The 24,436-nt window shown below is 38.9% G+C and overlaps 1 protein-coding gene across 13 annotated transcripts in view; it reads left to right on the top strand.

Annotated features, from left to right (window-relative positions):
- LOC119738747 overlaps positions 1 to 24,436 on the top strand; it is a 100,371-nt gene that overhangs the window by 8,171 nt on the left and 67,764 nt on the right. For 11 of the 13 annotated variants that reach the window (XM_038213697.1, XM_038213692.1, XM_038213696.1 and 8 more), the window contains exons 7-37: positions 74 to 337; positions 1,413 to 1,547; positions 2,336 to 2,713; positions 3,530 to 3,772; positions 5,126 to 5,368; positions 6,004 to 6,249; positions 6,873 to 7,133; positions 7,910 to 8,167; positions 10,385 to 10,642; positions 11,282 to 11,539; positions 11,826 to 12,074; positions 12,557 to 12,814; positions 13,158 to 13,415; positions 13,704 to 13,961; positions 14,242 to 14,490; positions 14,984 to 15,241; positions 15,587 to 15,844; positions 16,133 to 16,390; positions 16,671 to 16,919; positions 17,413 to 17,670; positions 18,016 to 18,273; positions 18,562 to 18,819; positions 19,101 to 19,349; positions 19,843 to 20,100; positions 20,446 to 20,703; positions 20,995 to 21,252; positions 21,531 to 21,779; positions 22,271 to 22,528; positions 22,877 to 23,134; positions 23,425 to 23,682; positions 23,962 to 24,210. In XM_038213697.1, coding sequence (XP_038069625.1) covers positions 74 to 337; positions 1,413 to 1,547; positions 2,336 to 2,713; positions 3,530 to 3,772; positions 5,126 to 5,368; positions 6,004 to 6,249; positions 6,873 to 7,133; positions 7,910 to 8,167; positions 10,385 to 10,642; positions 11,282 to 11,539; positions 11,826 to 12,074; positions 12,557 to 12,814; positions 13,158 to 13,415; positions 13,704 to 13,961; positions 14,242 to 14,490; positions 14,984 to 15,241; positions 15,587 to 15,844; positions 16,133 to 16,390; positions 16,671 to 16,919; positions 17,413 to 17,670; positions 18,016 to 18,273; positions 18,562 to 18,819; positions 19,101 to 19,349; positions 19,843 to 20,100; positions 20,446 to 20,703; positions 20,995 to 21,252; positions 21,531 to 21,779; positions 22,271 to 22,528; positions 22,877 to 23,134; positions 23,425 to 23,682; positions 23,962 to 24,210 — 7,908 coding nt within the window. The remainder of the gene's footprint in view (positions 1 to 73; positions 338 to 1,412; positions 1,548 to 2,335; positions 2,714 to 3,529; positions 3,773 to 5,125; positions 5,369 to 6,003; positions 6,250 to 6,872; positions 7,134 to 7,909; positions 8,168 to 10,384; positions 10,643 to 11,281; positions 11,540 to 11,825; positions 12,075 to 12,556; positions 12,815 to 13,157; positions 13,416 to 13,703; positions 13,962 to 14,241; positions 14,491 to 14,983; positions 15,242 to 15,586; positions 15,845 to 16,132; positions 16,391 to 16,670; positions 16,920 to 17,412; positions 17,671 to 18,015; positions 18,274 to 18,561; positions 18,820 to 19,100; positions 19,350 to 19,842; positions 20,101 to 20,445; positions 20,704 to 20,994; positions 21,253 to 21,530; positions 21,780 to 22,270; positions 22,529 to 22,876; positions 23,135 to 23,424; positions 23,683 to 23,961; positions 24,211 to 24,436) is intronic. The other 2 variants (XM_038213695.1, XM_038213694.1) reach the window with 2 other exon arrangements.

Genomic DNA, 24,436 nt, shown 5'->3' with positions numbered 1-24,436 from the left:
TAGTACAGTTCATGCTGGTATCCTATTTGCTGGTGACAGGCATTATTGTTTTTGCTGTATTTCTCATTCTCAGGTGGTGGTGACACCACACTACCGACATTTACTGACTGTCCTACTACGTCACCCACCTTCATGATCCCAACGGGGTCCACCACGACGTTTGTAAGTTGGGCTGTACCACAAGCAACAGACAACCAAGGCACACCCACTGTGACACAGATTCAAGGGGTTTCTCCTGGCTCTAACTTGGCTGTTGGACAATACACCATCCGGTACCAAGCCCAAGATGCAGCTGGTAACACTGCATTCTGCATGTTCACCGTCTTGGTTCAACAAGGTAGGGAAATTTGAATTTCATACACCGGTACATGTGGTTTTAATGTGAATAAAAGTTGGAGGCAGTTGACATCTCCTCTTTTGTTTTTGTTTTTTCCATACATCATTGTCTTGGATGTATGTATATGATTGTACAAGGTAATGGCAGACATTTCCAATAGCCCTTTTGCTGCTGTACACCTTTTTCTGCTGCGCATTCAGATAAAACCTTGTCATGTGCACCAGTACGTGAATCATAACATCAAACTGTATGGCATGCACACACCCAAACGTGTGTTCACCGTCCTATTGTCCCTCTTTTGTTTGTAGGCTACTCTTAACTTTTTAGGAAGACTCCCATAGGTTTTGTACACGACCCCAATCGCGGACGTATGCTGGGAATCGTGGACAATATTGTTCTCTGGTTATTTTTCATTCACGGTTTGAAAAGATGAACACGTACATAAAACATGAATTGTGGATATTGCACCATTTTGTGACAGAAGTTCTGTCCAGAAAGTCTGTGCACATAGGACTTGTGATAGAAGAGAAGCTGAGAAACATATGGGGGAAAAGAGACAAAAGAGAATGTCCAAAAAGCAGCCTTTCTAAATTTTCATTTAATATGAAGATTGGTACTTGATTGAGTAGACATTTCCACTTCACCCTAATGTCTAAATTTGGGTGCAGATTTGACAATTAATTGTGAACTGCCTGTTGAATTCCATACAAGTGGCCATTCAGTAGGCATCCACTGTTTGTGCCTGTGGCAGTTCTGCAAAGGTTTTTACCTTTTCTACAAGTAGAAACTGTGCTCCAGTCTGCGCTAAAAGTGATGTGTTTTTTATTTATATGCAACAAAGTACTGAGGAAAAAAAACACCATTCCATGTCAATCCCAATGTAGAGGCCACCATGTTTATACCTGAAGCAATAAGTTCAGCTGACAGCTCGTACAGTTCGTGCTGGTATCCTATTTGCTGGTGACAGGCATGTGGGAGGCATAGCTAAAGATGAACAGACAATAGTGCTAGCAGGCAATCCCTATTCCCAAGAAGATAAGAAGTCAGTGTTTGTTTGTGTTTCTCTTGGTTTTAGCTGGTAACACAGGCATATGCAACCCCAATCCATGTAGGGATAACGCCAACTGTTTCACCAGAACTTCAGCGGAAGGCTACGTCTGCGAGTGTAATATGCCGAATCAAGCTGGATACAATTGCGAGGTGCAAACAGGTAAGTTACACAACACAGTGAATGCCCAAATGCTGCAGGTACACATCATCGGCATACAAATCACTTGAAATAATTTGTTTGAAATCAGTTTAAGTATAAGTGCAACCTTTGCCCAAGAAAGGGAGATTTTGTTTTACTGTTCTTGCTCTTTTCAAGGAGGCATCTCCTCCATAATTGGCTGATGTGTACTTATGCTATCATGCACACAGATGTTCAATTTACATGGTTTAATGTTATACCAGTTGTAGTATAATGATACTCCGTATTTTTGAATTCATGGGGACATACACAAAGGTGTATTATTGCATTTTACATTGAGACACGTTGACATATAACATTTTAGCACGAACATAAGGCTCGCAATTGCGATAAGACCATATAACATTAATTAACCCTAACAATCCCCATCCAGTCAAACGCCCAACACCAGGGTTTGTTGGAATCTGTTAGAGTGAGGTCTGTACTAGTAAACTGATTCTGCTTTACATAGGGTTAGGCATACCACCAATAATCAGAGTCCAACAGTTTTTCAGTACAGTTAACCATGTGGCCGGTGATGGAATTTGCCTGATTGAAGAAGGTTCCTAGAAAATCACTCTAGGGGGTTAGGTCATAGTGAAGCAATATTTTCTATTGAAAGTTTCCTGTGAGAATCTATAGGTAAAACCTGACAGAAATACACAAAATGCTGATTTTTGAAAAAAATTACAACCTTGTTGCACTGACACAATGAAATTCGTCCTTACAAGATCAACTGAAAAAGAGTTTTTTCCCCCTTAATTTTGCAGAAAATCAGGAAGTGTTCACCTGCTATGGGTCTCAGTGTTCAAGCGGCAGCTTCATATCTCTAAATTACCCAAATAACTACCCAAATCGCTACAGAGCACAGTACCTCCTCTATGTTCCTGGAGCAAGTGGATTCACTTTCACATTTGACACAGCCTTTCAAATTGAGACTGATAAAGATGAGCTGTACATTGGCAGAGGTTTAACTCCACCCATCAGCGAATTCAATGGTGTAAACACCACTGTTGACGGCGTCTTCTTCTTTGAAGGCTATAACGCCCCCAATCCTGTGACAGTCACAAACACTGACACGATATGGATGTACTTTCTCTCTGACAAAAACCTCCCATATATTGGCTTTCGAGTGAGCTGGCAAATTCGTGAGTATACTTTTCAACAGATTTTAACAGTGTAAATGAGTTTGTATTCTAAGCAGATAATAACAGTCGGTGAGTTCATTTTATGTTGCAGTGGCCAAATAGTCATTTGATCATCTGACTATGTGCTATGCCATTGAGGCAGTTTCCCAAAGATTTTCTTTGAAATTTAATTTTCTACAAGGTTTTCCCAAATGATCAGTAAAGTAGTGAATGACTTTTGCTAAATATTCTGGCTTGGTTTTGAAGTTATTCATTTAAATATGTTTTTATGTGGCTTTCAAGCTAAAAATCGTTATATGGAGGGGAATTTCACCAATTTCATCTTTATGTGGAGGGGAATTTCACCGATTTCATCTTTGATAAAACAAATCATTGGATCTGAATATCTATTTTGCACTTCTTACTGTTTCAAACATTGAGAAATTTGTTTTGGTCTATGGAGAGACATGACAGGTAGCCCTGGCCTATGCCACCTGGTCACCCATCGTTCAGAATTCATATTGGATTGGGCAAAAAAAAGTGGAGAGAAAAACAAAAATTTACAATGTGATGTTGAAGGAAATTTGGGGAAAAAAGTGAGCCCCTTTGGCATATTAGAATGACATTAAATTTGCATCCTGTTATTTTTCCAAGTGTTCCATTAAACCTTTTGTTTCACATCAGAAGATTTTCATGCGAAAAAGGTTTTTTTTTTTTGTACATGTGCAGACCCACAAGGTGCTGTTTCAATCAGCAATACTGCCAAAAGAAATGCAAACAAAGGCAAACAAAAAAAAACACCTAATTTTCGTTGTTCTGTTTGATTCCCTCCATCAGTTGACACGCAGCCCCCAGTCATAACAGGATGTCCAGGTAATCTCGTCAGACAAACCTTTACCAATGCTCCCTTAAGAGTCACCTGGCCAGCTATAACAGCAACAGATGCGTCTGCCTTCACTGTCTCTGCATCCCACTCATCTGGAGATCTCTTTCCTATCGGCACAACACCTGTGACTTTTACATTTGTGGACGCGGGCGGTCAATCCTCCATTTGCCAATTTTCTGTCATTGTTCGCTTGGGTATGTGATTTTGTCCATTGTGTTTATGGCACTCTTAAAAATTGAAAAATGACAGGCTAAGGCCAAAAACAAAAAAGTCTCCGGTTTCTGGTATGCGCGCACGTCGCCGTAGCCATGCCGTCGGCAAAATGAAAAAGTTTTTTTTTCAATAAAAGATGATGTCTAAAAACCGCCAAACTCACTGGTTTGACTGGAATCCTGCTGCTGCACAATTTTAACGTGTTTTTAGATGGGGTTATGATCGAGAATAAGCTTTATGTGGCCTCTCTAGACTCCCATATATTTGCACTAAGTTTAGTCGGGCACCATTTGCAGTCATCAGCCGACATTTGAAGCAAAAAAAAACTAAAAAAAAAAAAAAAGCTGCGTCGCCGCACCACTTTTTGGGCAAGCTCCATACCAGAAACGGGAGACTTTTTTTTGTTTGGCCTAAGACTGTTCAGTTCAAAAAGCACGATAATGTTGGCAGATTCTTCCCCTGTTCACCAGATAATGGAATTTTTCACACCAATTAAGAAAAGATGGGAACAACAATTTAGAACTTGGCAAATATTTGACGCAAGAATAAGCAATTGTGTTTGACATTGTGATCTCTGGTACCCGGTGAAACACAAAGCGTAGCTGCTATATTTGTCTTAAACGTACAGTCCTGAATCCCTTAATTTTAATATGATTTTCCACACACCCTAGGGTGTTAGGGGTAAAAACATGCTTATTGATTGGTGTTGGACATAAATTGATGTTATTGTACACTGGTGCAGGGATAGGTTTGTGCTTGAAAAAAACTTTTTAGACTATGACCTTTTTATGTATTTTGGTATCTCAGGTTTTTCTTTTGGGGGGGGGGAACAAGTCCACAAAACGTCATTACACAAGACAGCAAGTTCGGCTGAGGACGGTTGATTAGGCTTAATGGTCGATTTGAGATTTAGCTTTTGCCTGCGTACTACTAGAAACCTGTGAACGTTTCTCTAGTCAAACCATGGTCCAAAGTCCTGGCTCGCCATTGTGCTTTATGATGCCCGCGGCTATTGGAAACCAGCGATGCAACCAGTGAATTTCCAACCGTCCTTCATTTGAGCGAAGTTAGTCAAAACATGGTTAACTGCAATTCGCGCCCGAACCTGCTCTCTAGAACTGCTCAAATCATTAAAATGAACCTTTGTGCTCCATTCTTTTCCCTTTTCAAAGTTAATTTTTTACCATTTTCATAAAAAAATACATTAACTTCTTTTGTGTTTTAAATTATTTTCAAGGTCAGCTTTTGATATCTGATCTAACAGAACTTACCTTGTCAGGTTCAAGTGCCTAAGATTTAGAGAGCATTAATATTTGTTTGTATCTCTGTTACAGTTGACAATGATCCACCTGTGATCTCCGGTTGTCCTGATGATTTCTCTAGGACAACCTCAAATATGCAAGGCCTCACTGTCTTCTGGACACCACCGACTGCAACAGACGTTAGTTCTTTTGACACACGGTCAACACATACGCCGGGACAACTTTTTCCTGTTGCAGCAACTCAAGTCACATACACTTTTACTGATGTAAATGGGCTTTCCTCAACATGCGCTTTTACTGTCACTGTCGTGTTCGGTAAGTACACTGACGGATAAATTGGTGAAATCAAACTTGGAACTTTCTTCTATATAATGGATAGGTGTCGGGTGTAAGAGTCTAATAATTATCTTGAGTGTGTAGTTCATGATCTGTAATCTTTAGCTGTTCAAGTGTGAAAGTTTTCTGGGAACTTTTCAGAGGGACCTGTGAGATTTGTGTTAGGGAGATCTTTTTTCTGACATCTTAAACCAATGACAAGTTTGAAAACGAAATAGTAAAGTCCCGACGCTCAGTCATTACAAGCTTTCATTAAAAAAATTCACTTGTTTCCAAAAGTGGGACTTTCTTCGTTTATGCGTCATAATAATTTATCGTTTCGGTTTGCGGTAACACCGTGTGGTAATAACTTATTTTCACATGGTGTTACCGCAAACCAAAACGATACCGATACTCCACCATGCAAAGCCTAAAATCTTATAACATAATATTTTTTTTTCTTCTTGTGATCGTTTCCAAAGGTCATGGTTTCTTATTCTCTCAATGTAGTGTGTTTTTGATAAAGAGAAATGTTGGTGAATGAAGTCAGTTGAGCTTAGTATAGATTGCACCTTTTCATGTTGACAATGTAATGACAAAGCCTACAAATTTGCTTTGCTTTGCTTTCCTTGCAGTTGACAATACGCCACCAGTGATTTCGGGATGCCCAGGCAATTTAGTATTCACCACCAATACTTTCGGAGGGACTGCTTTTGTCACCTGGACACCACCTACTGCAACAGATGACAGTCCAGTTACACAAACATCCACTCATAATCCTGGGCAACAACTTCCCGTTGGCAGAACTGAAGTTGTGTATACTTTCACCGATACCAATGGCCAGGCATCCATGTGTTCATTCATTGTTGAAGTGGTATTCGGTAAGAATGTAGATATTTTTTAAGTAACATTTTTATATTTTTTTAATCTATTGCTCTTAGATATTGCAAACTCACAAAAGAGATTTTGGTGTAACACTTGGTAAACTTATTGATGTTTCTGTCAGTAAACTTTGCTTTGAGTCTTATTTAAAAAGTTTCTAATAACCCTGAAATTGTCAGTCAGTTGTTAAAAATAAAAGCGATCATTTGACATTTTGGAAGACAAGCACATGGATTTGAAATTTGCCACCAAATTGTATGTTGGGAAGAAAAGCACAGAAGCTTGGGATTTAAGGCAAAATTGTATGGTTGTGAACACCTACTTTCAATTTCGGTAACCAGTCGCTTTGAGTGGGGTGTTTTCTTTTTCATTGAAGATATATCAGAGTTACCGTGATTATACACATGGATAATACACAAGTCATTAAAAATGAGGTGAATTGAAGTTATATTTCTGTGTAGCTTAGTGTGCAGTATAACTTTCAAAATGCTTCACTAATGTTACATATTGCTTCTGCCTTTTTTTTTAAAGACTATGTCATGGATTATCCACTCCATTTGAGAGAGAAATGATTTATTATTCAAAAGTTGCGTTCGATTTCTTTCGATGTTTTTTGTTGCAGTTGACATTGATGATCCATTCTTTGATAACTGTCCCACTTCGTTCACTGTGACGGCCCCTTTTAATGCTGGTGCAGACATTGAGGTGACATGGACAGCACCTACGGCTATGGATAATGCTGGACCACCAACAGCTATTCTGATTTCCCATAATCCGGGGGACAGGTTTCTTGTTGGCCAAGTGACCACTGTCCTCTACAGATACACCGATGCGGCTGGCAACACAGGCGACTGTCGGTTTGATGTGACCGTTACACGTGCTGGTTGGTACTTCGTTTCATCTCTAACTACAATGTATATGTATGAAGAGTATCAGAAGTGAGATTGCAGATTGTTGGCGGATAGTGCTCATCATTTTTTTTTCAGGCAAAATAGTACTTCAAATTAACCATTTTGGCAACCATGATCAGAAGACATTGCTACTGTAGGACCATGCTCCATGAATGTACAACTTCCACATTTAATGCTATCTAGGCCTAAGTGTAAGCTGGGCCCAATTTCACGGTGCTGCTAAACAGTTAGAAGAAAAGGTGTGCTTAGCATAGCAGACAAATTTGCTAACCCTTAGCACTATTTCACGGCGTGGACGTGCTAACGGTCACGCATGCATGGAGATTTCTATTGTTACATCATTAATTAAGCAAATTTTTCCACTGAAGTAAGCATGCCTTTTGCTGTGCTTATGCTCACGGTCTCCATGAAATGGATGGAGGCTCTGTTAGCAGAAAATCATGTGCTTAACAGCGCCGTGAAATTGGGCCCAGTTTCTGATATTTTTCTAATTTGTTAAAATGTGCAAAATTACGACGCTCTGTAAGTTTTAAGGGTTTCTAATGCAGTCCATTGTAACTACAGAACTTCAAGGATAGTAGATGGAATAACATTATTGATACAAGTATTGAGTGATTAGGCTATTCGCTGGTCTTTGAGCCGTGAAAAATCCAGTGGCAGATGGAGTTGTGTGGTCTTATTGTTAATGATTAGATTGGGTCTTAAGGTTGATGGGCTCTTCCGATTTGCAATCTCGATTTTATTTTAGTGGACAACGTGCCTCCTGTGATCAACTGCCCAGCCAACATCATTCGAGAAGTCACGACTGGCACTCGGAATGGAGTTGAAGTAACGTGGAATTTACCCATAGCCACAGACAACACTGGATCTACGCCAACTGTCATTCTGACCTCAGATCAACAGCTGGGACCCGGTGCCTTCTTCCAGTTCGGAACTTACACCATTGCTTATAGCGCCGTTGATGGGGCAAGCAATTCGGCTCAATGTTCCTTTACTGTAACTGTTGGTAAGTTTCCATTTCTACATTAGTTGGAATAAATCTGTATTGAAATAATGTCAAAGAGCATCTCTTTGATTCTCACTTCCGGTCCATCCTAAATATCTCTGACTTGAGACAGAAAGGGCGGCTTTTAATGAGTCCATAGATAAATGAGTCCATAAGCAAATAGATAAATAAATTAATAGCAAAATTTACAAAATCTGTTGGAATAGTTAAGAGCAAAGTTATGGACGTGGTATCTGATCTCACCCACAGCAGCTGATCGACCAGAGCTCAATCAGACACTACACTATCATAAAAGAGAAATATCCACCAATGGTGTACTGTATACATTATACTCAGACTTGAAATGAAGGACAAGGGAAACAAATCATTGTGTTTATGCCACAGCCACAGAGGAGTGTTTTATTCCGGATACCAGTGATAGGGCAAACCGGTTGAATTGTCAATTGTAACTTCCTCTGAGTACTGTCTTGGTGAAAGGCTGTGACCAAGTGACCATGTGCTTGCCTCAAGCATGCTTAAGTGACCAGAGGCCCCACATACCAAGATTGGCTATAAAATAGATTTATGATGATGATGATGTGACGGCATTCCTGTGCCCCCTGGATGCCTAGTCAGGCCCCCCAATAACCAGACATGCTGTCTCCGATGACCCACCCATCAATCGTCATATGCAACAGACTCAGATCGAATATCCCCTTCCAGGCCAAGTATAAATCTTTTTATCATGAATTGGTAAAAGGAGATATAAGCAGGTAGACCACAGTGATTTGCACCAACTGTTTGCACCAACTGTATGCAAAAACAACAGCACACATTGCGAATGTTCACTGACAAAGTGCAGCACTGACTCCGCTAAACACACATAACATGGTCAGCCACCAAATGGGTCTGAATGGTTGGACCCTGCAAAACCCGATACGTTCAACTGCATAATGAAAATATTTCCCAGGCAGAGGTTAATTAAGAGATGTGGAATTATTTTAGCTCTAACTGGATAGATTCATGTTTCATTTGTGTGGGCATATTGTCCATGCATGACTTTATATCAAGGCAATTTGTGCTTCTTTAGTTAGATGTAAATATTGTTCACCAGTGCCTGTGAATTAAATGGTGGTTATGTGTGACTAATGTATGTAGACAGTATGAACCTATGAGCAAGTCCCTGATTTCCATGAACTCCAGCGTGATTTTCCTGAAGATGACTTCAGGGGAGCCGGGGGAGGGGGGGGGGGGGGGCTTTCCTGTAAATGTAGCCCCAACCCTGTACATCCGCACAGTCTGTACACTTAGTTGAGACTTGGCCAATCCGACTGTCATGCCACATATCGTCATCGGCACCACGAACTGACACTCACCCGCAAGTGGGTGTCAGTTCGTGAAAACCATGTAATCAACAATTTCGGTTTCACGAACTGACACCCGGTAGTGCGGCGCACATCGACACTGACGCAAAATAGGAAGATTTTCGTTTTCAGGAACTGCAGACACCCAAGCAAGATACGGCAATACAGAATGGAGGAAAATGGTTGGAAAGGTTTACACGAATTTAATCTATCCGTATACGTGTGACAACAATTTAACTTTTGAGCATTTTAATTGGTGAAATTAAAGTCAGTGTCAGCTCGTGAAACCGAAAAATGTATGGGTTGCGCTCTAAAAGTGTGGCACTGTGGAGGATGTCAGTCCGTGAAACCTAAAATAACCCAAAATAACCCTCACGGGCAACTGAGTGTCAGTTCGTGGTGCCGATGATGATATATACCGGCCAATTGATGCAACCTCGCGGATAAACACAGCTGCAAGGTTGTTGCCTTGCCGCTCTAGCACACTAGTAAATTCCATATGATCATCTACAATTATGCAAAAAGCTGTTTTGTTCTGATAGTTTCCTTCTTTTTTTTCAGTCCTACAGATCTCATTGGCTGAAGATCAAGTTACTTATTAATACATTATTGAATGGGTTTTCTGTTGTAAAACATCTCTGTTTTTATCACATTTTCTTAGATATTCCAAATAAAGTGTGACAAATATGATTGCAATTTTCAGTTGACCAAGGAGGTTAATTTCATGTCATAGTCACCTGCCATTTTTCTTATTTTAAGTTTCTTATTTTGACTGCTATATTTGATGACTACATGAATGTGGTGATATTCCACAAGATATCTTGCTATTTTTCTTCTGTTTTCAATTAAATCATCAATTGTTGTTAATTTTCAGTGGATCGAGTACCACCTGTACTCAATTGCCCACCCAACCTTGTAAGAGAAGTCACCAGTGGCAATCAGAATGGAATTCAAGTGTCATGGAATGTTCCTACAGCTACAGACAACAGTGGAGCTGCACCAAATGTCTTCCTGACCTCAAATTCACAGCAAACTCCGGGTTCCTTCTTTGCATTTGGAACGTACACTATAACATATACTGCCAGTGATGGTTCAGGCAATTCCATGTCCTGTTCTTTTACTGTTAATGTTGGTAAGTTTTGAATTCCATTGTTAGAAATGTAGGCAATTGATCATGTTAAATGGGGAAATTAACATCAGCAACATTTGACAGTGCATGGGCACATTTCCTGTGCAATCAATTCCTTATTGATGAGAACTGCACCTGCTGGGGTTCTCATTGTGGTATATGTTATTTACAATTTCAAATCAATTTTGATAAAAGAAGTCTTCCACACTGCAAATGAAACTTCAATGTCCAAACTTTCAGCCTTTTCTACTCAGTAACAAGGCCAATATTTTAGGGTTGAACATTGATTTTGGGGAAAGTAGGCATTTCCCTGACATGTCTGTAAACATTGTGGAAAGTGTTTTGACAGTAAGGCACTCATTTAAAGATTTACTGAAATATCACGTACAAATGTTTCCCTTTCCCAATCATCGGTTGGAAGTGTACAATTAAATTAAGAGATGTCTCTTAATTTCAGTGGATCGTGTACCACCTGTATACGCACGCGTCGCCGTAGCCATGCCCGTCGGCAAAATGAAAAAGTTCTTTTTTTCAATAAAAGATGTGTGTCAAAACCCCCAAACTCACTGGTTTGACAGTTTCCTTTTCCCAATCATCAGTTGGAAGTGTACAATTAAATTAAGAGATGTCTCTTAATTTCAGTGGATCGTGTACCACCTGTGATCACTTGCCCAGCTGACATCACCCAACGAGTCACGACTGGTAATCGGAATGGAATTGAAGTACAATGGAGTCCTGCAACAGCCACAGACAACAGTGGAGCTGAACCAAATGTCTTTCTGGGCTCAAATTCACAACAAGGACCAGGTTCCTTTTTCCAGTTTGGAACCTACACCATTACCTATTTTGCCACAGATGGGGCAGGCAATTCCATTCCATGTTCTTTTACTGTGACAGTTGGTAAGTTTTTTTAATTTTTTTATCAAGGATGTATGTTTCTGAAGTCAAGATTAAGTGTGTCAGTTGTGTAAAGTGATTCATGTAGTCTCATTTGAAGAAGAAATTTTTTTTTTGGATTGGGGACATGTAACATTCCTGCTACAATGTTTGTTTGATGTGTCTGCTGCTGTTTAGTGACGTGTGTGCTGTAAGAGCTGAGATGAATTGGAATATGGCACATTTTCTTGACTTGGAAGTTATTCCAAATAAACATGACTGAAACGATTGATGTTTTATTTGTTTGTAGTTGACGAAGTACCACCTTCAGTCCAATGCCCAGGGAATGTGGCGTTTAGCATACCATTTACAGCTAATGATAGGGAGGTGGACTGGAGTGAGCCAGTTGTATCTGACAATTCTGGAACTGTCAGTTTCGTCTCAAGGACCCATGAACCTAATAGCCGTTTCCAACCTGGTATTACTACTGTAATGTATACCTACCGTGACCCATCAGGCAACACAGAATCCTGTACTTTCACTGTAACAATAACCCGACGTAAGTCTTGTGGGCAGTTGATTTGTTGTTTTCTTTTATTTCTCTGAAAGATTGTACAATTGGTTTCCTGAAAAAAAAATTTGTACTTGTTTTTATCTTTCCTTTGAAAACTGAAGACAATTTGGTCGGTTAAAATGTAAGCCACAGGTACATGTGGATGTATTTAAACCTTGTCATTATATGATCCTGAGTGAATTATTGTTAAAACTTCTCAACAAATTGTTTTCAAATTGCAACAGATTGTTGTTATCAAAGATATCCTCCTTGTTTAATGGACGAACACTCATGATAACCAAGTATTTGTAGGGGTCAAATATTCATGTAATTTTGAATGAAGCACAATTTTCTGAACGGCAGATGTTGCAGTAGTCTGTTGATACACAGATAGAGTTACCTTTATCTCATTGCTAATGATCAAATATTAATATTCTATTAAGGTTGAAACATTTGTCAGATGGAGGATCTTTTCTTATTTTGTACAGTGGATGGCGTGCCGCCTGTGATTAACTGCCCAGCCAACGTCTTACAAGAAGTCACGACTGGCAATCGGAATGGAATTGAAGTGACATGGAATTTACCCACAGCCACAGACAACAGTGGAATACAACCAACTATCTCCTTGACGTCAAATGCACAGTTAGGACCTGGTTCGTTCTTTCCATTTGGAAGCTACACAATTACTTACAGAGCTACTGATGCGGAAGGGAATTCCGAGTCATGTTCCTTTATTGTTACTGTTGGTAAGTTTTTCAGTAAAAGATTCAGCAATATGCATAAGGAAAAGTAGGTTACTATACTAACGCTATGATATTTTTGAAACTGAATCTAGTAATATCTGGCAAATGGAGAAAAGGATTTAAAACTTAATTTGTTATCAAGTTGATACATTATTTAGCAGAAAAGAAATTTGACAGCCGATACAGGAACAAAAGCGCTAGTAGTTTACTTTCAAGTCATCATAACGCCCATATCTAATTTTGATTACTATATTGGTTGAGTACATTAGTCTGCTTATTTTTCACATGATGTTTTGCTGTTTTTCTTCTGTTTTCAATTAAATCATCCATTGTTGTTAATTTTCAGTGGATCGAGTACCACCTGTACTCAATTGCCCATCCAATATTATACAAGAAGTCACCAGTGGCAATCGGAATGGAATTGAAGTGTCATGGACTGTTCCTACAGCTACAGACAACAGTGGAGCTGCACCAAATGTCTTCCTGACCTCAAATTCACAGCAAACTCCGGGTTCCTTCTTTGCATTTGGAACATACACTATAACATATACTGCCAGTGATGGTGCAGGCAATTCCATGTCCTGTTCTTTTACTTTGACAGTTGGTAAGTTTTGATTCCATTGTTAGAAATGTAGGCAATTGATCATGTTAAATTTGGAAATTAACATCAGCAACATTTGACAGTGCATGGACACATTTCCACTGCAATCAATCCTTATTGATAAGAACTGTACTGACTTGCCCATCCAACCTTGTTGAAGAAGTCTCAAGTGGCATTCAGAATGGAATTCAAGTGCCATGGAATGTTCCTTCAGCTGCAAACAACAGTTTCCCTCTCCCAATCATGGGTTGGAAGTGTACAATTAAATTAAGAGATGTCTCTTAATTTCAGTGGATCGTGTACCACCTGTGATCACTTGCCCAGCTGACATCACCCAACGAGTCACGACTGGTAATCGGAATGGAATTGAAGTACAATGGAGTCCAGCAACAGCCACAGACAACAGTGGAGCTGTACCAAATGTCTTTCTGGGCTCAAATTCACAACAAGGACCTGGCTCCTTCTTTCAGTTTGGAACCTACAGCATTCTCTACATTGCCTCAGATGGGGCAGGCAATTCCATGACATGTTCTTTTACTGTGACAGTTGGTAAGTTTTTTTTTCATCAAGGATTTATGTTTCTGAAATCAAGATTAAGTGTGTCAGTTGTGTAAAGTGATTCATTAAGTCTCATTTGAAGAAGAATTTTTTTTTTTGGATTGGGGACATTTAACATTCCTGCTGTAATGTTTGTTTGATGTGTCTGCTGCTGTTTAGTGACGTGTGTGGTATAAGATCTGCGATTAATTGGAATATGGCACATTTTCTTGACTTGGAAGATTTTCCAAATAAATATGACTGAAACGATTGATGTTTTATTTGTTTGTAGTTGACGGAGTACCACCTTCAGTCCAATGCCCAGGGAATGTCGCGTTTACCATACCATTTACAGCTAATGATAGGGAAGTGGACTGGAGTGAGCCAGTTGTATCTGACAATTCTGGAACTGTCAGTTTCGTCTCAAGGACCCATGAACCTAATAGCCGTTTCCAACCTGGTATTACTACTGTAATGTATACCTACCGTGACCCAGCAGGCAACACAGAATCCTGTACTTTCACTGTAACAATAACCCGACGTAAGTCTTGTGGGCAGTTGATTTTTTGTTTTCTTTTATTTCTCTGAAAGATTGTACAATTGGTTTCCTGAAAAATATTTGTGAACTTGTTTTTATCTTTCCTTTGAAAACTGAAGACAATTTGGTCGGTTAAAATGTAAGCCACAGGTACATGTGGATGTATTTAAACCTTGTCATTATATGATCCTGAGTGAATTATTGTTAAAACTTCTCAACAAATTGTTTTCAAATTGCAATATGTGGAAAACAGATTGTTGTTATCAAAGATATCCTCCTTGTTTAATGGACGAACACTCATGATAACCAAGTATTTGTAGGGGTCAAATATTCATGTAATTTTGAATGAAGCACAATTTTCTGAACGGCAGATGTTGCAGTAGTCTGTTGATACACAGATAGAGTTACCTTTATCTCATTGCTAATGGTCAGATGTTAATATTCTATTAAGGTTGAAACATTTGTCAGATGGGGGATCTTTTCTTATTTTGTACAGTGGATGGCGTGCCGCCTGTGATTAACTGCCCAGCCAACATCTTACAAGAAGTCACGACTGGCAATCGGAATGGAATTGAAGTGACATGGAATTTACCCACAGCCACAGACAACAGTGGAATACAACCAACTATCTCCTTGACATCAAATGCACAGTTAGGACCTGGTTCGTTCTTTCCATTTGGAAGCTACACAATTACTTACAGAGCTACTGATGCGGAAGGGAATTCCGAGTCATGTTCCTTTACTGTTACTGTTGGTAAGTTTTTCAGTAAATGATTCAGCAATATATATATAAGGAAAAGTAGGTTACTTTACTAACGCTATGATATTTTTGAAACTGAATCAAGTAATATCTGGCAAATGGAGAAAAGGATTTAAAACTTAATTTGTAATCAAGTTGATACATTATTGAGCAGAAAAGAAATTTGACAGCCGATACAGGAACAAAAGCGCTAGTAGTTTACTTTCAAGTCATCATAACGCCCATATCTAATTTTGATTACTATATTGGTTGAGTACATTAGTCTGCTTATTTTTCACATGATGTTTTGCTGTTTTTCTTCTGTTTTCAATTAAATCATCCATTGTTGTTAATTTTCAGTGGATCGAGTACCACCTGTACTCAATTGTCCATCCAATATTATACAAGAAGTCACCAGTGGCAATCGGAATGGAATTGAAGTGTCATGGACTGTTCCTACAGCTACAGACAACAGTGGAGCTGCACCAAATGTCTTCCTGACCTCAAATTCACAGCAAACTCCGGGTTCCTTCTTTGCATTTGGAACATACACTATAACATATACTGCCAGTGATGGTGCAGGCAATTCCATGTCCTGTTCTTTTACTTTGACAGTTGGTAAGTTTTGATTCCATTGTTAGAAATGTAGGCAATTGATCATGTTAAATTTGGAAATTAACATCAGCAACATTTGACAGTGCATGGACACATTTCCACTGCAATCAATCCTTATTGATAAGAACTGTACTGACTTGCCCATCCAACCTTGTTGAAGAAGTCTCAAGTGGCATTCAGAATGGAATTCAAGTGCCATGGAATGTTCCTTCAGCTGCAAACAACAGTTTCCCTCTCCCAATCATGGGTTGGAAGTGTACAATTAAATTAAGAGATGTCTCTTAATTTCAGTGGATCGTGTACCACCTGTGATCACTTGCCCAGCTGACATCACCCAACGAGTCACGACTGGTAATCGGAATGGAATTGAAGTACAATGGAGTCCAGCAACAGCCACAGACAACAGTGGAGCTGTACCAAATGTCTTTCTGGGCTCAAATTCACAACAAGGACCTGGCTCCTTCTTTCAGTTTGGAACCTACAGCATTCTCTACATTGCCTCAGATGGGGCAGGCAATTCCATGACATGTTCTTTTACTGTGACAGTTGGTAAGTTTTTTGTTCATCAAGGATTTATGTTTCTGAAATCAAGATTAAGTGTGTCAGTTGTGTAAAGTGATTCATTAAGTCTCATTTGAAGTAGAATTTTTTTTTTTGGATTGGGGACATTTAACATTCCTGCTGTAATGTTTGTTTGATGTGTCTGCTGCTGTTTAGTGACGTGTGTGGTATAAGATCTGCGATTAATTGGAATATGGCACATTTTCTTGACTTGGAAGATTTTCCAAATAAATATGACTGAAACGATTGATGTTTTATTTGTTTGTAGTTGACGGAGTACCACCTTCAGTCCAATGCCCAGGGAATGTCGCGTTTACCATACCATTTACAGCTAATGATAGGGAAGTGGACTGGAGTGAGCCAGTTGTATCTGACAATTCTGGAACTGTCAGTTTCGTCTCAAGGACCCATGAACCTAATAGCCGTTTCCAACCTGGTATTACTACTGTAATGTATACCTACCGTGACCCAGCAGGCAACACAGAATCCTGTACTTTCACTGTAACAATAACCCGACGTAAGTCTTGTGGGCAGTTGATTTGTTGTTTTCTTTTATTTCTCTGAAAGATTGTACAATTGGTTTCCTGAAAAATATTTGTGAACTTGTTTTTATCTTTCCTTTGAAAACTGAAGACAATTTGGTCGGTTAAAATGTAAGCCACAGGTACATGTGGATGTATTTAAACCTTGTCATTATATGATCCTGAGTGAATTATTGTTAAAACTTCTCAACAAATTGTTTTCAAATTGCAATATGTGGAAAACAGATTGTTGTTATCAAAGATATCCTCCTTGTTTAATGGACGAACACTCATGATAACCAAGTATTTGTAGGGGTCAAATATTCATGTAATTTTGAATGAAGCACAATTTTCTGAACGGCAGATGTTGCAGTAGTCTGTTGATACACAGATAGAGTTACCTTTATCTCATTGCTAATGGTCAGATGTTAATATTCTATTAAGGTTGAAACATTTGTCAGATGGGGGATCTTTTCTTATTTTGTACAGTGGATGGCGTGCCGCCTGTGATTAACTGCCCAGCCAACATCTTACAAGAAGTCACGACTGGCAATCGGAATGGAATTGAAGTGACATGGAATTTACCCACAGCCACAGACAACAGTGGAATACAACCAACTATCTCCTTGACATCAAATGCACAGTTAGGACCTGGTTCGTTCTTTCCATTTGGAAGCTACACAATTACTTACAGAGCTACTGATGCGGAAGGGAATTCCGAGTCATGTTCCTTTACTGTTACTGTTGGTAAGTTTTTCAGTAAATGATTCAGCAATATATATATAAGGAAAAGTAGGTTACTTTACTAACGCTATGATATTTTTGAAACTGAATCAAGTAATATCTGGCAAATGGAGAAAAGGATTTAAAACTTAATTTGTAATCAAGTTGATACATTATTGAGCAGAAAAGAAATTTGACAGCCGATACAGGAACAAAAGCGCTAGTAGTTTACTTTCAAGTCATCATAACGCCCATATCTAATTTTGATTACTATATTGGTTGAGTACATTAGTCTGCTTATTTTTCACATGATGTTTTGCTGTTTTTCTTCTGTTTTCAATTAAATCATCCATTGTTGTTAATTTTCAGTGGATCGAGTACCACCTGTACTCAATTGCCCATCCAATATTATACAAGAAGTCACCAGTGGCAATCGGAATGGAATTGAAGTGTCATGGAATGTTCCTACAGCTACAGACAACAGTGGAGCTGCACCAAATGTCTTCCTGACCTCAAATTCACAGCAAACTCCGGGTTCCTTCTTTGCATTTGGAACGTACACTATAACATATACTGCCAGTGATGGTGCAGGCAATTCCATGTCCTGTTCTTTTACTTTGACAGTTGGTAAGTTTTGATTCCATTGTTAGAAATGTAGGCAATTGATCATGTTAAATGGGGAAATTAACATCAGCAACATTTGACAGTGCATGGACACATTTCCACTGCAATCAATCCTTATTGATAAGAACTGTACTCACTTGCCCATCCAACCTTGTTGAAGAAGTCTCAAGTGGCGTTCAGAATGGAATTCAAGTGCCATGGAATGTTCCTTCAGCTGCAAACAACAGTTTCCCTTTCCCAATCATGGGTTGGAAGTGTACAATTAAATTAAGAGATGTCTCTTAATTTCAGTGGATCGTGTACCACCTGTGATCACTTGCCCAGCTGACATCACCCAACGAGTCACAACTGGTAATCGGAATGGAATTGAAGTACAATGGAGTCCAGCAACAGCCACAGACAACAGTGGAGCTGTACCAAATGTCTTTCTGGGCTCAAATTCACAACAAGGACCTGGCTCCTTCTTTCAGTTTGGAACCTACAGCATTCTCTACATTGCCTCAGATGGGGCAGGCAATTCCATGACATGTTCTTTTACTGTGACAGTTGGTAAGTTTTTTGTTCATCAAGGATTTATGTTTCTGAAATCAAGATTAAGTGTGTCAGGTGTGTAAAGTGATTCATTAAGTCTCATTTGAAGAAGAAATTTTTTTTTTTGGATTGGGGACATTTAACATTCCTGCTGTAATGGTTGTTTGATGTGTCTGCTGCTGTTTAGTGACGTGTGTGGTATAAGATCTGCGATTAATTGGAATATGGCACATTTTCTTGACTTGGAAGATATTCCAAATAAATATGACTGAAACGATTGATGTTTTATTTGTTTGTAGTTGACGGAGTACCACCTTCAGTCCAATGCCCAGGGAATGTCGCGTTTACCATACCATTTACAGCTAATGATAGGGAAGTGGACTGGAGTGAGCCAGTTGTATCTGACAATTCTGGAACTGTCAGTTTCGTCTCAAGGACCCATGAACCTAATAGCCGTTTCCAACCTGGTATTACTACTGTAATGTATACCTACCGTGACCCAGCAGGCAACACAGAATCCTGTACTTTCACTGTAACAATAACCCGACGTAAGTCTTGTGGGCAGTTGATTTTTTGTTTTCTTTTATTTCTCTGAAAGATTGTACAATTGGTTTCCTGAAAAATATTTGTGAACTTGTTTTTATCTTTCCTTTGAAAACTGAAGACAATTTGGTCGGTTAAAATGTAAGCCACAGGTACATGTGGATGTATTTAAACCTTGTCATTATATGATCCTGAGTGAATTATTGTTAAAACTTCTCAACAAATTGTTTTCAAATTGCAATATGTGGAAAACAGATTGTTGTTATCAAAGATATCCTCCTTGTTTAATGGACGAACACTCATGATAACCAAGTATTTGTAGGGGTCAAATATTCATGTAATTTTGAATGAAGCACAATTTTCTGAACGGCAGATGTTGCAGTAGTCTGTTGATACACAGATAGAGTTACCTTTATCTCATTGCTAATGGTCAGATGTTAATATTCTATTAAGGTTGAAACATTTGTCAGATGGGGGATCTTTTCTTATTTTGTACAGTGGATGGCGTGCCGCCTGTGATTAACTGCCCAGCCAACATCTTACAAGAAGTCACGACTGGCAATCAGAATGGAATTGAAGTGACATGGAATTTACCCACAGCCACAGACAACAGTGGAATACAACCAACTATCTCCTTGACATCAAATGCACAGTTAGGACCTGGTTCGTTCTTTCCATTTGGAAGCTACACAATTACTTACAGAGCTACTGATGCGGAAGGGAATTCTGAGTCATGTTCCTTTACTGTTACTGTTGGTAAGTTTTTCAGTAAATGATTCAGCAATATGCATAAGGAAAAGTAGGTTACTTTACTAACGCTATGATATTTTTGAAACTGAATCAAGTAATATCTGGCAAATGGAGAAAAGGATTTAAAACTTAATTTGTAATCAAGTTGATACATTATTGAGCAGAAAAGAAATTTGACAGCCGATACAGGAACAAAAGCGCTAGTAGTTTACTTTCAAGTCATCATAACGCCTATATCTAATTTTGATTACTATATTGGTTGACTACATGAGTCTGTTTATTTTTCACATGATGTTTTGCTGCTTTTCTTCTTTTTTCTCAAATAAATCTTCCATTTTTGTTAATTTTCAGTGGATCGAGTACCACCTGTACTCAATTGCCCATCCAATATTATACAAGAAGTCACCAGTGGCAATCAGAATGGAATTCAAGTGTCATGGAATGTTCCTACCGCTACAGACAACAGTGGAGCTGCACCAAATGTCTTCCTGACCTCAAATTCACAGCAAACTCCGGGTTCCTTCTTTGCATTTGGAACATACACTATAACATATACTGCCAGTGATGGTGCAGGCAATTCCATGTCCTGTTCTTTTACTGTTAATGTTGGTAAGTTTTGAATTCCATTGTTAGAAATGTAGGCAATTGATAATGTTAAATGGAAAAATTTAACATCAGCAACATTTGACAGTGCATGGACACATTTCCACTGCAATCAATTCCTTATTGATAAGAACTGTACTGACTTGCCCATCCAACCTTGTTAAAGAAGTCTCAAGTGGCGTTCAGAATGGAATTCAAGTGTCATGGAATGTTCCTTCAGCTGCAAACAACAGTTTCCCTTTCCCATTCATCGGTTGGAAGTGTACAATTAAATTAAGAGATGTCTCTTAATTTCAGTGGATCGTGTACCACCTGTGATCACTTGCCCAGCTGACATCACCCAACGAGTCACGACTGGTAATCGGAATGGAATTGAAGTACAATGGAGTCCTGCAACAGCCACAGACAACAGTGGAGCTGAACCAAATGTCTTTCTGGGCTCAAATTCACAACAAGGACCTGGCTCCTTCTTTCAGTTTGGAACCTACAGCATTCTCTACATTGCCTCAGATGGGGCAGGCAATTCCATGACATGTTCTTTTACTGTGACAGTTGGTAAGTTTTTTTTTCATCAAGGATTTATGTTTCTGAAATCAAGATTAAGTGTGTCAGTTGTGTAAAGTGATTCATTAAGTCTCATTTGAAGAAGAGATTTTTTTTGGATTGGGGACATTTAACATTCCTGCTGTAATGTTTGTTTGATGTGTCTGCTGCTGTTTAGTGACATGTGTGGTATAAGATCTGCGATTAATTGGAATATGGCACATTTTCTTGACTTGGAAGATATTCCAAATAAATATGACTGAAACGATTGATGTTTTATTTGTTTGTAGTTGACGGAGTACCACCTTCAGTCCAATGCCCAGGGAATGTCGCGTTTACCATACCATTTACAGCTAATGATAGGGAAGTGGACTGGAGTGAGCCAGTTGTATCTGACAATTCTGGAACTGTCAGTTTCGTCTCAAGGACCCATGAACCTAATAGCCGTTTCCAACCTGGTATTACTACTGTAATGTATACCTACCGTGACCCAGCAGGCAACACAGAATCCTGTACTTTCACTGTAACAATAACCCGACGTAAGTCTTGTGGGCAGTTGATTTTTTGTTTTCTTTTATTTCTCTGAAAGATTGTACAATTGGTTTCCTGAAAAATATTTGTGAACTTGTTTTTATCTTTCCTTTGAAAACTGAAGACAATTTGGTCGGTTAAAATGTAAGCCACAGGTACATGTGGGTATTTAAACCTTGTCATTATATGATCCTGAGTGAATTATTGTTAAAACTTCTCAACAAATTGTTTTCAAATTGCAATATGTGGAAAACAGATTGTTGTTATCAAAGATATCCTCCTTGTTTAATGGACGGACACTCATGATAACCAAGTTTTTGTAGGTGTCAAATATTCATGTAATTTTGAATGAAGCACAATTTTCTGAACGGCAGTTGTTGCAGTAGTCTGTTGATACACAGATAGAGTTACCTTTGTCTCATTGCTAATGGTCAGATATTATTATTCTAGTAAGGTTGAAACATTTGTCAGATGGGGGATCTTTTCTTATTGTTTACAGTGGATGGCGTGCCGCCTGTGATTAACTGCCCAGCCAACATCTTACAAGAAGTCACGACTGGCAATCGGAATGGAATTGAAGTGACATGGAATTTACCCACAGCCACAGACAACAGTGGAATACAACCAACTATCTCCTTGACATCAAATGCACAGTTAGGACCTGGTTCGTTCTTTCCATTTGGAAGCTACACAATTACTTACAGAGCTACTGATGCGGAAGGGAATTCCGAGTCATGTTCCTTTACTGTTACTGTTGGTAAGTTTTTCAGTAAATGATTCAGCAATATGCATAAGGAAAAGTAGGTTACTTTACTAACGCTATGATATTTTTGAAACTGAATCAAGTAATATCTGGCAAATGGAGAAAAGGATAAAAAAAACTTAATTTGTAATCAAGTTGATACATTATTTATCGGAAAGGAAATTTGACAGCCGACACAGGAACAAAAGGACTAATAGTTTACTACTTTAAAGTCATCATAACACCCATATCTAATTTTGATTACTATATTGGTTGAGTACATTAGTCTGCTTATTTTTCACATGATGGTTTGCTGTTTTTCTTCTGTTTTCAATTAAATCATCCATTGTTGTTAATTTTCAGTGGATCGAGTACCACCTGTACTCAATTGCCCATCCAATATTATACAAGAAGTCACCAGTGGCAATCAGAATGGAATTCAAGTGTCATGGACTGTTCCTACAGCTACAGACAACAGTGGAGCTGCACCAAATGTCTTCCTGACCTCAAATTCACAGCAAACTCCGGGTTCCTTCTTTGCATTTGGAACATACACTATAACATATACTGCCAGTGATGGTGCAGGCAATTCCATGTCCTGTTCTTTTACTGTTAACGTTGGTAAGTTTTGAATTCCATTGTTAGAAATGTAGGCAATTGATAATGTTAAATGGGGAAATTAACATCAGCAACATTTGACAGTGCATAGACAAATTTCCACTGCAATCAATTACTTATTGATAAGAACTGTACTGACTTGCCCATCCAACCTTGTTAAAGAAGTCTCAAGTGGCATTCAGAATGGAATTCAAGTGTCATGAAATGTTCCTTCAGCTGCAAACAACAGTTTGCCTTTCCCATTCATCGGTTGGAAGTGTACAATTAAATTAAGAGATGTCTCTTAATTTCAGTGGATCGTGTACCACCTGTGATCACTTGCCCAGCTGACATCACCCTACGAGTCACGACTGGTAATCGGAATGGAATTGAAGTACAATGGAGTCCTGCAACAGCCACAGACAACAGTGGAGCTGAACCAAATGTCTTTCTGGGCTCAAATTCACAACAAGGACCTGGCTCCTTCTTTCAGTTTGGAACCTACAGCATTCTCTACATTGCCTCAGATGGGGCAGGCAATTCCATGACATGTTCTTTTACTGTGACAGTTGGTAAGTTTTTTGTTCATCAAGGATTTATGTTTCTGAAATCAAGATTAAGTGTGTCAGTTGTGTAAAGTGATTCATTGAGTCTCATTTGAAGAAGAGATTTTTTTTTGGATTGGGGACATGTAACATTCCTGCTGTAATGTTTGTTTGATGTGTCTGCTGCTGTTTAGTGACGTGTGTGCTGTAAGAGCTGAGATGAATTGGAATATGGCACATTTTCTTGACTTGAAAGATATTCCAAATAAACATGACTGAAACGATTGATGTTTTATTTGTTTGTAGTTGACGAAGTACCACCTTCAGTCCAATGCCCAGGGAATGTCGCGTTTACCATACCATTTACAGCTAATGATAGGGAAGTGACCTGGAGTGAGCCAGTTGTATCTGACAATTCTGGAACTGTCACTTTCGTCTCAAGGACCCATGAACCTAATAGCCGTTTCCAACCTGGTATTACTACTGTAATGTATACCTACCGTGACCCATCAGGCAACACGGAATCCTGTTCTTTCACTGTGACAATAACCCGACGTAAGTCTTGGGGGCAGTTGATTTGTTATTTTCTTTTATTTCTGTGAAAGATTGTACAGTTGGTTTCCTGAAAAATATTTGTGTTCTTTGTTTTTATCTTTCCTTTGAAAACTGAAGAAAATGTGGTCAGTTAAAATGTAAGCCACAGGTGCATGTGGATGTATTTAAACCTTGTCATTATATGATCCTAAGTGAATTATTGTACAGATCTCTCAACAAATTGTTT

Source organism: Patiria miniata, unplaced genomic scaffold (assembly GCF_015706575.1).
Source record: "Patiria miniata isolate m_02_andy unplaced genomic scaffold, ASM1570657v1 HiC_scaffold_3, whole genome shotgun sequence".
Taxonomy (NCBI): Eukaryota; Metazoa; Echinodermata; class Asteroidea; order Valvatida; family Asterinidae; genus Patiria; species Patiria miniata.
Note: the sequence above shows the minus strand (reverse complement) of the source record. Positions and strands in the feature narration are given on the sequence as shown.